General features: G+C 44.9%; 2 protein-coding genes across 2 annotated transcripts in view; one reads left to right on the top strand and one right to left on the bottom strand.

Moving 5' to 3' along the window:
• Window positions 1-12,141, bottom strand: part of LOC110330221 (up-regulator of cell proliferation) — a 43,974-nt gene extending 31,833 nt beyond the window's left edge. Inside the window, exon 1 of the mRNA XM_021210209.2 lies at window positions 11,621-12,141. The gene's annotated coding sequence lies outside the window, so the exon portion shown is untranslated. The remainder of the gene's footprint in view (window positions 1-11,620) is intronic.
• Window positions 11,959-12,735, top strand: part of Ube2d4 (ubiquitin conjugating enzyme E2 D4 (putative)) — a 22,478-nt gene continuing 21,701 nt past the window's right edge. Inside the window, 1 exon segment of the mRNA XM_021210213.2 lies at window positions 11,959-11,982. Within this exon segment, the coding sequence (XP_021065872.1) occupies window positions 11,959-11,982 (24 nt within the window).

Here is a 12,735-nt window from a genome sequence, read left to right as displayed (position 1 = left end):
TTTCTCTGTATAGCCCTGGCTGTCCTGGAACTCACTTTATAGACCAGGCTGGCCTCGAACTCAGAAATCCGCCTGCCTCTGCCTCCCAAGTGCTGGGATCAAAGGCGTGTGCCACGACTGCCCGGCAGATCTCATCTTCTACCTCCCAAGTAGGATCACAGACTTGTGCCACTATGCTTGAATAAAAGGGCATTTATGCGGGGCGTGGTGGCACACGCCTTTAATCCCAGCACTTGGGATGCAGAGGTAGGCAGATTTCTGAGTTTGAGGCCAGCCTGGTCTACAAAGTGAGTTCCAGGACAGCCAGAGAAACCCTGTCTCGAAAAACCAAAAAAAAAGAAAAAAGAAAAGGATGGCAAACTAACAAAACTGATTTGTTGCCAAATTAACAAAGGGGGGGGGGGAAGCATTCACAACTAAAATCAGAAACGTTAATGGAGACATTGCTATTAACCTTACAAAATCAAAAGAACAGCTGTAAACCAACAATTTTCGATCTCAATCAAGTTAGTTTGTAGAAGGAAGCGGCTATGTTTGAAAATGATATCTAAATGAGGGGCAGACAAAGTGATGAATCAGAGAAAGATTTGACAGAATGAATAGAGATATTGTATGCTCAACTCTCAGGAGAACAGCACAGAAAAGAGAGAGAGTGAAGGACCCTAAGGGCTTTTTCCAGTCCCACACCCTCCTTACAGCTTCCCCCTCCCGACTGGGGTCAAGGCTAGGCCAAGTTCCATTTTCCACCCACAGGAACATTCTTGAGTAAAAAATTCTCAGAATGTCACCTGACCCTCTGGAAAGCCCCAGGTAGAGTTCAATTGTATGTCATGCTTGCTAACAAATAGATTTAAAGTCAAAATGCTTAGCCAATAAGTTTGAACCGTAACCTTGCTGATGTAACCTGTGCCTCTAAAATGTATAAAAACTGCTTGTAATAGCCATTCAGGGATCACCTTCTAGTAACTCGCCTTGAAGGGACTAATTGAAGGTTGACCATCATTGCTTTTGCATCAGTCTGCATCTTGGTGTCTCACTCAGGGGCATCTCAAAGTAAGGACCACTGACTGAGGGTCAGGGTCCTACACGAGCAGTGCAGAAAGAGACAAGATGGGGCAATTTTACCAGGGCAGTTTTACAGAGACAGGTTTCAGGGGACGATAGAAGGAAGTCAGAAAATGAGAAGGAACCAGAAGATTAGAACAGAGTGCCAGACTTAGTTTGAAGCCAAGCAAAGCAATTCAGTCAGAAGCCAAAAGAAGCCAGAACAACTGAGTTGAACCAGTCACCAAGAGATCAGAAAGAGCTAGAAAGGGTAAGTTTATTCAGCAGTAAGCCTCCAAGATGACAATTATATCTGGCAGGTAAAAGATATTTTTACAGAGCTGGAGAGATGGTTCACTGACTGGAGACAGCAGGGTTGACCAGAGCTAACAGAGGTCCTAAAAATTCAATTCTCAACAACCACATGAAGGCTCACAACCATCTGTATAGCTACAATGTACTCACATACATAAAATAAATCTTTTTTTTTTAAAGACATTTTTACAATGGTGACAGGAAAGAACCAACCCTCACAAGCTGTCTTCTGATCTTCAAAGGACATGCCCACATAGACACATATATAAATAAATAAAGGAAAATCACTGGAAATCCAAACGACCCTGTAAAAAGTAAAAGTACTGAATCACTTATCAAAAACTTCCAAAGTCTAAGACCAAATGTCTTTACTGATGAGTTCTTCCAACTTTTTAGATAACCTCAATCCTGCTCAAACTCTTTAAAAAAAAATAATGATAAGATAAAGCTATATAAAGAAAGTAACCTACTAACCTATATCCCTCAGAATTTAGTTACAGAAACCCTGAAACAGCCAGCACTTGGGAGAAGATACAGGCAGATCTCTGGTAGTTTGAGGCCAGCCTGGTCTACATAGTGAGTTCCAGGATAGCCAAAGCTATAGTGAAATACTGTCTCCAAAAGAAAAGAAGTGTGTGGAGAGCTTTTGGGGCCACTTGGCAAGAATTTGACATTGGGCCCGGACAGGGAAGTAAGCTCAGGCTGGAATCTGATTTTGGTCTAGAACAAAGAAGCAAGCTTCAGCCAGTCAGTGGTGGCACATGCCTTTAATCCCAGCACTTGGGAGGCAGAGGCAGGCGGATTTCTGAGTTCGAGGCCAGCCTGGTCTACACAGTGAGTTCCAGGACAGCCAGGGCTACACAGAGAAACCCTGTATCGAAAAACCAAAAATAATAAATAAATAAATAAAAATAAAAAAAGAAAGAAAAAGAAAAAAAAGAAAAATTAAGTTTCAGGCAAGAGTTTGACTTTAGTCGGGCAGTGGTGGCACATGCTTTTAATCTCAGCACTTGGGAGGCAGAGGCAGGCAGATTTCTGAGTTCGAGGCCAGCCTGGTCTACACAGTGAGTTCCAGGACAGCCAGGGCTACACAGAGAAACCCTGTCTTGAAAAACAAAAAAACAAAAACAAAACAAAACAACAACAAAAAAAAAAGAGTTTGACTTTGGGCTAGGACAGAGAAGTCGGCTCCAATATCTTGGTCATCCTGATTAGCCATTAGAAACAGTGATTTTTCCTTGACTATTTGTATTTATTGTCTTGCTTGTTCCTTAGCCTAGCACTGAGGGAGAGAAAGGAGAAAAGGGAAGAAGAAAGAAAGAAGGAAGGAGAGAAACCTATTTTAATAGGTCTACAGTGGTTTGGTGCTATACAAAGTTCTATCAAGGCAATAAGCACACATACAAGAATATTTTCAGAAAAATGAAAAGCTTACAAGTGGAAAGACTGGTGAGGTAGAAAAGCCCTATAATCGCAGCACTCAGAGGTAGGGGCAGAATAAAAAGTTCAAGGCTATCCTCCACTATACTGTGCCAGAAACACAAACACTAAAGTCATAAGATTCAATGGTTTCAGTGGCAACAATGTGCCAGATAATCCTGTTTTCCTTGATAATCTGGTGAAGGCACATGCAGGTCCTCTCATTACAGTATTTTTGCCCTGTGTGCATGCGTGTTTATATGTGGAAACCTGGTGCTGACTTTGCAGATCCGCACCTGTGGATGGTAATCCATGCCAGGAACTTTAGTGGGTAGAACAAGTTGAGATCCTGGAAACTCGTACCTGGGATGGTAGGCGTCTATCTACTTTCTACCAAATTCTTGGCCTGGAACACATGCCACACTCCTCATATAAGGAAATGTGACCTGTGGTCTCATAGGCCCAGAACAGAGTTCTCCATTCTAATGAGGTACCTAGAGGCCCTGAGGGTTTAGCCAATGAGCTTCGCTTCCCAGACATTTCTCCCTGCAATAGTTATTTAATCTCAGGTCCACACTGAGAAGTTGGTACATTTGCATTTATTTTCCCCAATGAACAGTCAATAAACCATTTAGAGCCGTCAACTGCCTATTTCATCAAGAAATGCAGTGAGCAGCATGGAAGAGGTCTTTGACTATCAAGCCTAAATCTGTAGAAGGCCCATCTGTGCACCCAGCCATAACTGCCGCCAAGCTAATGACAATTACCTCTGAGCTAAGCCAGACCTTCTTCTCTGCCAACCTCCCAACACTACCCCTTCCTCCCACCCCCACCCCCACCCCCCTCCAACCCCCACACATCCTCATAGCCTGCAGGCACTCAGTTCCATTCTCAGACTCCCAGAGGTGCCTGGATATACAAGAGTCTGAGAACCACCTCGGCCTCAGCCTCATTGCAGGTCTGGGGACCCTGACGCTTCGTTCCTGACTTCTCTGTATGGTTCTTCAGCCGCAACTGGGGGTCCAGAAGTCAGGAGATACCAACTCCAACATTCCTACATCTCAGATAGAACTTCACACACACACACACACACACACACACACACACACACACACACACACACACACACACACACACACGAGTGGTGTCTTGGTACTTCCCTGAAGCACAGCACCTGCTGGTGGCGGCATGGGATAGGTGCAGTTAAACTTTTGGCCTCCAGGAGGCCGTGCCCTGTAGCAGGGCAGAACTCAGACCAACAATCATCTATTATTTTTATTCAAGGAGGCAGAGTTCTTCAAGCAAACCCAGAGCTTGAGCCGAGTCTCCTTGGTCAGCTTGCTTGGTGGATAACCTGTCTCTGCCTTCTGAGGCTGAAGTTACAGCTGCAGTACCCACATGATAGTTACTCTGGTGATCAGAAACCCGGTCCTCACACTTGTATATCAACAACGAAATCACCGCGCCATCTCTTCAATACAGTGGCAATTTTGGAACCTGGTTTCTTTTAAAAACATAGAAATAGTATAAGGATGTGCTTCCATTTTAATCCCAGGTGTGGAGTTGTGGGGCTGCTTTGGACTGGACTGCCTCATGCTCTAGCAGAGGTATGGCTTCAAAAGGTGTGGATAGTTTCCACAATTTTGTGATGTTAAAAATTCTAGGAACTTTTCAGAGGATATTTAAGTGCTAGAGCCCTGATTTTGAGTGGGTGGGTGAAATTGGTTGTGGTTTGTTAGTAACCACGGTCAAAAAAGAAACAAAAGAAATTAGATTTTGGGATTTTTCTAATTCTTCTCTCCCCTCTATCCTTGCTTCTTTATCGAGTGTTAGAGGATGAAACCAGGGGGACAAAGGGTAGGAAAAAGAAGAACCCCACAAAGTAGCAAAGGCCAGTAATACCTAGCCCCTTTATTTCAATTGTGGTTTTGTTGTTGTTGTTATTGGTTTTGTTTTTGGTTTTTTTTGGAGATGTGGTCTATGTAGTTCTCCTGGTTGTTCAGGATGGCCTCAAACTCTGCCCACTTTTGCCTTCCAAGTGACATGCATACACACATTATATATATGCATATATTTGGTTTACAGAAAAAAAAATATTGGGCTGGTAAGATGGCTCAGAGGTTAAGAGCACTGACTGCTCTTTCAGAGGTCCTGAGTTCAATTTCCAGCAACCACATGGTGGCTCACAACCATCTGTAATGGGATCTGATGTGTATTCACATACATAAAATAAATAAATCTTTAAAAAAAAAAAGAAAGAAAGAAAGAAAAAGAAAAAGAAAAAGAAAAAACAAATTGAGGAAGCTGTAAGAGCTAAAGTGAGCTGAGAGAATGCAAGTAGAATCTGTATTGATAGCATAATGAACCACTGGTGTGGTGGTTTGACCAAGACTAGCTCCATAGGTTCATATATGTGACTGCTTAGTAATTAGAGAGTAGCAAGGATTAGGAGAGATAGTTTTGTTGGAGGAACAACTGGGACTGGGCTTTGCAGTCTCAAAAGCTCAAGTCAGGCCCAGTCAGTGGTTCTGGAAGAGTCCTGCTGCCTGCACATCTGGATGTAGAACTAAGTCACTTCTCCAGAATCATACATGAACTGCATGCCACTATGCTCCCCACCATGATGATAATAGACTAAACTTCTGAAACTGCATGCAAGTCCTAATGAAATGCTTTCTACAAGTTGCCTTGGTTACAGTGACTAAGACAATGGGAAAGAAGCTGCTGTTGACAGTGTTGAAAGGAAAGCTGCAGAGTTCCAGCACCAAGGCCAAAGGCAGACCACGTCTAAAACCAGTTCAAGGATGGATGGGTGGATGGCAGCAGGTAGCTCACGTCAACAGCAGTGGACCAAGACTCTGAGGCCCCAGGAATAGTTGAGAATTCTGTCTTTCTGCGGACCTTGATACACACCCAAGCATCAGATGATAGAGGAGTGGGTCATCACCACTGAAGTGCTAGGGGTCGCACACTTTTGGGGGTCCTGGTTGAGAACCCTTTCCCTAGGCTGACTTATGTCAGATAAGTTCTTGTGTCTATTTTGTTTGATATGATTTTAATCTAACCACATGCCCCCAATGTCTCCACTCACTCCAATAATTTTTTTTTTTTTTGGCTTTTTCGAGACAGGGTTTCTCTGTATAGCCCAGGCTGTCCTGGAACTCACTTTGTAGACCAGGCTGGCCTCGAACTCAGAAATCCACCTGCCTCTGCCTCCCCCAATAAATTTATAGGATGGCCCCCTCTCTTCTTCCGGGAGTCAGTCATTCACTGGCCTGTGCTGCGTGGGAGGTACCTACCCCTACTGTTGACAGATGGTAGTGTTTACTTGTCCATCCAGAGCAAGATCCTTCAATTTCAAAATCAAGTCAAAAGCTGCTTATAAATGCTCTCAGGGCAACCCACAGGCTGAAAACCACTGTTTTAAATAATATGGGGTGACTCATAGTAGGGAATAGCCCAATCTCCACAGTGAGCGCAAGGCAGGCATTGCTGCATATGACCATCGCCAAGACAACACAAGAGTGGGAAGGGAGAGACGGCTTGCACAAGGGTTCTGGTGTGTATGTGTGTGCATACTGGGCATATACATGCACACGTGTGGGTACACACGTGGAGTCACTTCTCCCTACCTTCAGGTGGCCTCTGGAAGCCTAACACAAGTCACCAGACTTGTACAGCAAGAGCCTTTCCCTGCTGTGCCAACGCACTGGCCCGTACAGGAGACTGTAAGTGAGGGCTGATACCCTTGAAGGAGGTGATGGGGTTTCCTCCATTTTTTTTTTCATTTTCAGACTGCAATAAGATGAGCTGTTGTGTCCTCCTACTTCTACAACGTACTGACTTATCACAGGCCCTATACCAATGGATGTTCAACTGTGGACTGAAACTTCCAGAACTATAAACCAAAATGAACCCTCCAAGTTTCTGTTTTTGTTTTGTTTTGGGACAAGGTTATGTAGACCAGGCTGCCTTTAAACCCAGAGATACACCTGACTCTTCCTCAAAGGACTGAGATTAAGGATATGTATTAGCACACCAGACAGACTTTTCTAAGATCTTTATTTCAGATATTTGCAACAGTGACAAAGCTTGCCACAGCTCCAAAGCATGTTTTAAGATTTTATTTTTTGCCGGGCCTGGTGGCGCAGGCCTTTAATCCCAGCACTCGGGAGGCAGAGGCAGGCGAATTTCTGAGTTCGAGGCCAGCCTGGTCTACCGAGTGAGTTCCAGGACAGCCAGAGCTATACAGAGAAACCCTGTCTCGAAAATTTTGTATTATGTATATGTGTGTCTGTGCAAGTGAGTGAAGGTAAGTCGGAGGTCAGAGGCATCCAATTCCCTGGAACTGAGTTAAAGGCTGTTGATCTGCAAGACCAATATTCACTTAATTACTAAACCATCTCTCCAGCCTATAGAATGCTTTTCTTGAGGAAATGAATTAGCTATCTTGGAAGTTTAGCACTTTTTTTTTTTTTTGGGGGCGCCACTGTGTGCCTTTCTAGCTCTGTACCACAGAGCACTGTGAGGCCCAAATTGAGCAGTTACAGCTGTCCAACCTTAGATGTCTCCAGAACTGTGAACTACATTCAAATACAAAAACCAGATCGCATAACAATGTAAGCTAAACTCACATTTAAGTTCCTTCTACCTCCACCTCCTAAGTGCTAGGATTCTAAGCACTGTTGTATTCATTTCTGTGATAAAACACTCTGACCAGAAGCAACCTGAGGAGGTTTACTGACACAATTCATCACTGAAGGAAGTCAAGACAGAACTCGAAGGCAGGCCTGCTTTCTAGTCCATACAGCATCACACTCAACCATGGAGCTCACTTCGAGAGGATGTAGGGTAGGGCCACAGAGGTTGCTGGCATGAAGGCTCATGCACTTTCATATACACTTGAAGATCACCTTACTAGAGAATGGTGTTGCCTGTCGTAGGCAGAGCCCTCCTATATCAATTAACAATCAAGAGGATCGAGGTTCAAAATCCAAACAACAGGGTAGCTCCCAAGTTTGTGTAACCCCAGTTCCAGGGGATCTGATACCCACACAGGCATATGTGGAAAGCCTTCTGGGGTACCACTTGGCAGGAGTCTGACATTGGCCAAGGACAAGGAAATGGGCTTCAGGCAGGACTCTGACATTAGGGCATCATAAGGAAGTAAGTTTCGGAAAGAATCTAACTTTAGGCTGTTAGTTCCTTGTTGTACTGCTTGCCCAAAATACTTGCATGTAATTAAAATGGTATAAAAAGTGGCTTGGAAAATAAAAATTTGCCTTCAGTCTCAGAATTGACTGGGGTCATGCTACAGTGTTGCCTGTCTTTTTTGTTTTTAATCCTCACTCCTGCGCTGGAGAACCTGTTGACTGACTGAGTGGGTTTGGTCAGACATATATGCAGTCAAAACACCAATGCACATAAGTGAAAATAATCATTAAAAAAAAGATATCAGTCATTACTAAAGTCAGGAATAGCCATCACCATCACTCAGGCTCGCTGAGACAAATACATGAACAATTACAAAAAGCTTGGAGTCACTTGTTCCAAGATGTGTGCAGGGGGTTAAATAGTATGGGATGGGTGGCCCATGAACTAACATTTATTAATTTTTTTCAGCTTTTGACAAAATGTATGTTTTATTTTCTCTGCACATTTATTAATTTTTATTCTAGGGTTTTGTTTTGTTTGCTAGGTAGGGTCTCACTACGTAGTCCTAACTGCCCTCGAACTCACTTATCCTCTGACCTCTGCCTCCCAAGTACTTATATTACAAAGGGTGAGCTGATTTTTTAAATAATGTTTTTATTTATCCTTTGAGAATTTTATGCACTGTATTTTGAACATATTATTTACCCTCTTCCACATCCTACCTACCTACACATTCAACTTCATGGTCTTTTCCTTTAAAAGCACAAATACATGAAGTCCAACTTGTATTGAATGACTACTCCTGGAATGTGGTTGATAAAGCCAGTGTCACTTCATTGAAGGAAACTGATTTTCCCTTTGCCAGCAGCCTTCTCTTGCAAACGGCTCCTTGGCTAGGGTGGGTGGGATTTTGTGTCCACTCCTCTTCTCAGAGCCAGGACTGTCTGACTTGAACTTGTGCAGGTCTTCTGCGTGCTGTCAGCCTGTGAGTTCATACATACACCTGCTCGGATATGTCTTTACAAAGTTCTTTCCTTGAAGCTATCCATCTCTTCTGGCTCTGACTGGCTCTGACTGGCTCTGACTGGCTCCGACTGGCTCCGACTGGCTCTAACAATCTTTCTACTCCCTCCTCTACATAGATCTCCTAAGGAGAGAAGGGTGTGCTATTGGCGGAGTGTTCCAAAGTCTCTTATTCTCTGCAAGGTGACCAAAGTTGTGTGTGTGCATGTCAGGGTAGGGGGTAGTTGTTTTTTACTTGCCTGGTTTTGTTGGAGACAAGATCTCATTATACCATACAGGTTGGTGCTATATAGACCAGGCTGACCTCAAACTCAGAGATCTGCTTCTGCCTCCTAAGTGCTAGGACTAGAGATGTGCACCATCCTGCCTGGCTGTTAGGTTTTTTGAGACAAGGACTCACTTGCAACCCAGGCTGGCCTGAACTAACAGCAATCCTCTTGTCTTGGCTTCCCAAGAGCTGGAATTATAGGCACAAGACACCAACTCCAGTTACATTTGTTTATTTTTTTAATGGGAGACTCTAAATGTTGCCCAGGTTGGCCCCTAACTCATGATATTTCTCTCTCAGTTTCCAAAGTAGCTGGAGTACAAATGAGAGCCACTGCACCCAGCTGGGCTGTGAAAACAGGACTCCAGAAGCAAGCAAAGTCCTGTACTTAAGCCATCCTAGTGATGTTTCAACTAGCTTTGGAAGATTACTCAAGAAAAAACAAAGGAAGCTTTCCAGACAAAAGTAGGCCACAGGGCTGGAAAGATAGCCCAGTGGTCTGGAGCACTTGTTCTTGCAAAAGACCCAGGACTACATGGTGGCTCACAACCATCTTCAACTCCAGTTCCAAGAAATCCAACCCTCTTCTGGCCTCTTCAAACCACTGTGGATACATACATACATACATACAAATATAAACATACAAACATACAGGCAAATATATATATATATGTGTGTGTGTGTGTGTGTGTGTGTGTGTGTGTGTGTGTGTGTAATAAAATGAAATGAATCTAAAAAAAGAAAGAGCCAAGGTGTAAAGATATAGAAGATGGGGCTGGAGGGATGGCTCAGTGGTTAAGATCACTGGCTGCTTTTCCAGAGGTCCTGAGTTCAGTTTCCAGCAGCCACATGGTAATGGGACCTGATGCCCTCTTCTGGTGTGTCTGAAGACGGCCACAGTGTACTCATATACATTAAATAAATAATTTTTTTTTTTTTAAATGTAGAAGGTGCAGGATGAGTGGATCTCTGTGAGCTGAATGAAGGCCAGCCTGGTCTACAGAGTGAGTTCCAGGATAGGCAGGGCTACAGAGAAACCCTGTCTTGAAAGATCTGCCTCTAGAGTGATGGGACTAAAGGCATGAGCCGCCACCACCATAGCATAACTAAAGTTAAGGAAGTAAAACTTACAGACAGCAGATCCTGAGGGATCACAGAGAGCCCTGAATGTATTCCCACAGGCCACAGGGTTTCCTTGTGGAGTTTTGGAAGAGGGTAAAGCTTGGTAAGGCTTATATTTAGAGGACAGTTCATGACATGAGTTTAGGATAAATTAGGGGAATAGGTGAATGGAATATAGGAATCTGGCTGGGAAACCATTTAAGTGTCCAATTCATTGTTTTTGTTTTGGGCAGGGTTTGTATGCATGTGGTGCAGAAACGTGACAGAGGCCAGAGTAGAATGCCAGATACATGATGGAGTAGATGCTACTCTCTGTGCCTTACTGCTTTGGCTGCAAGGTCTCTGACTGAACTGGAATCTCGCCGTCTATGCTAAGCTAGCTCCAGGGATCATGTCATGCTGACTACACAGTGCAGCCTCACCTTTTCTGTGGGTGCTCATGACCTCAGGTCCCCATAACTGCACCACAAGCACTCCTATCTACTATCTCCTCCACTCCTCTATTTTTTTGTTTTGTTTTGTTTTGGTTTGGTTTTTTGGTTTTTTGAGACAGGGTTTCTCTGTATACCCTGGCTGTCCTGGAACTCACTCTGTAGACCAGGCTGGCCTCGAACTGAGAAATCTGCCTGCCTCTGCCTCCTGAGTGCTGGGATTAAAGGTGTGTGCCACCATGTCCGGCCCTCTATTTGTTTTAAATTTTCCTTTGGGGTATTTTTCTTTTTCTTTTCTTTTCTTTTTCTTTTTCTTTTTTTTTTTTTTTTTTTTTTTAAAGATATGGTCTTAGTCTGCAATCCAGGCTGGCCTCAAACTCACTATGTAGCCCAGTCTGGTGTTGGAACACCTTTGGTCCAGAGCAACTGCATTAGCATACCCTATTAGGTATATCTGTCTGTAAACAATATATTATCATTTATATATACAGTCCAGATTCTTTACTGTATGAGACACGCTGATAATTTTGTATTTTACTGTATTCTATTTCATTTCCAAGATGTTGGCTACAATCTATTACACCGATTTTGTGACATACAACTAAGTTCGTTACTACTTGGTCTTAAACACCTCGGATGTCTTGGGGAAAGGGAAGCAGTTTAGCTTGGGGTGTGCACTTTCAGGCTGAGTCTCAATAGCGGCAGTGCATTGAAACCAACTAAGTACTACTGAAAATGCAGCTCTCCAGACAGGTAGATGCATCTGTGCTCAGCACCTACGCGTATTCAGAAATATCTGTAACACTTCTGCCCAGAAAGCATATAAAAGTGAATGGATACTTACAGAGCTGACAACCACTAAGCTCGGGAGTTAAGTGACAGCCTGGGGAGGAGCCCAGGGAGGGGCAGAGAGCATTGCGTGTGGCGCCTGCGGTTTCAGGCATGTCCTGGTGCCCAGGCCCCTCGCCTAGCAGAAACCAGAGCCACAGGGCCCAGTGACGGTGGCCGAGTAACTGACTGTGCGCGACACGGTGATGAGACCCAGGACTGCTGCGCGCACTAGCTACCCACAGCGCACCGCGGCGCGCACGCGTAAAGCGCCGCTCCCGGCGTGCAGCGCTGCGGCCCAGGCGGCCGCCTTAGGCTGCCCCGCAGGGCCGGTGGGGCACGAGCGGCGGGAACATGGCTCTATAACGGATCCAGAAGGTAAGAGTGGTGGGAACGGGGTCCTCCCGCCCGTCCACTCTGCGGGCTGTCGCAGCGAATAGAGACCCGCGGCTGAGGTGCGGCAGGGCGCACTGACACTTGCCCTGCGCGAGGCGGAACCGCGGCCGCCGCCGCAGGCGCAGATCTAGGAGGTGGCTGCAAGCGCCGGGCGGGCGGCTCGCGGGGGCGGAGTCACGGGTCACGTGCGCGCGCAGCTGCGGGCGGGCGTTTAGGGAAGCAGTGGGATGTCTCCCAGGGTGCCTCAGCGCGAGAGGATGGACTGCGGGAGTATTTCATCCCGTAGGTAACGGGTTTGTATTAGTCCATTAACCTAGAGCCTGGTAAATGCATCGCAGAAAAAGAAACCACCGATCCACCCTTTACCATTTGTTAACGTTTTAGCGGATCTACTTTTCGTCCTTTTCCTAAAGAAAATTATTTTATATTTCTAAGTTGTTTTTTGTTTCGTTTTGGTTTGGTTTGGTTTTTTGGAGACACGGTCTCTATGTAGTCCTGGCTGACCCGGAACTCGCTATGTAGACAAGGCCAGCCCCAAAATCACAGAGATCCTCCTGCCTCTGCTTGCCGAGGGGCGTGCACCACCATACCCTGCATTCTATTGTAATTTATGATCCATGTTTTAACATAGTATTAAAAGTTGGGGGCTGGTGAGATGGCTCAGTGGGAGTTCAAATCCCAGCAACCACATGGTGGCTCATAACCATCCATAACAAGATCTGACTCCCTCTTCTG

This window comes from Mus pahari, chromosome 13 (assembly GCF_900095145.1).
Source record: "Mus pahari chromosome 13, PAHARI_EIJ_v1.1, whole genome shotgun sequence".
Taxonomy (NCBI): domain Eukaryota; kingdom Metazoa; phylum Chordata; class Mammalia; order Rodentia; family Muridae; genus Mus; species Mus pahari.
This window is presented reverse-complemented; position numbering and strand designations above follow the sequence as displayed.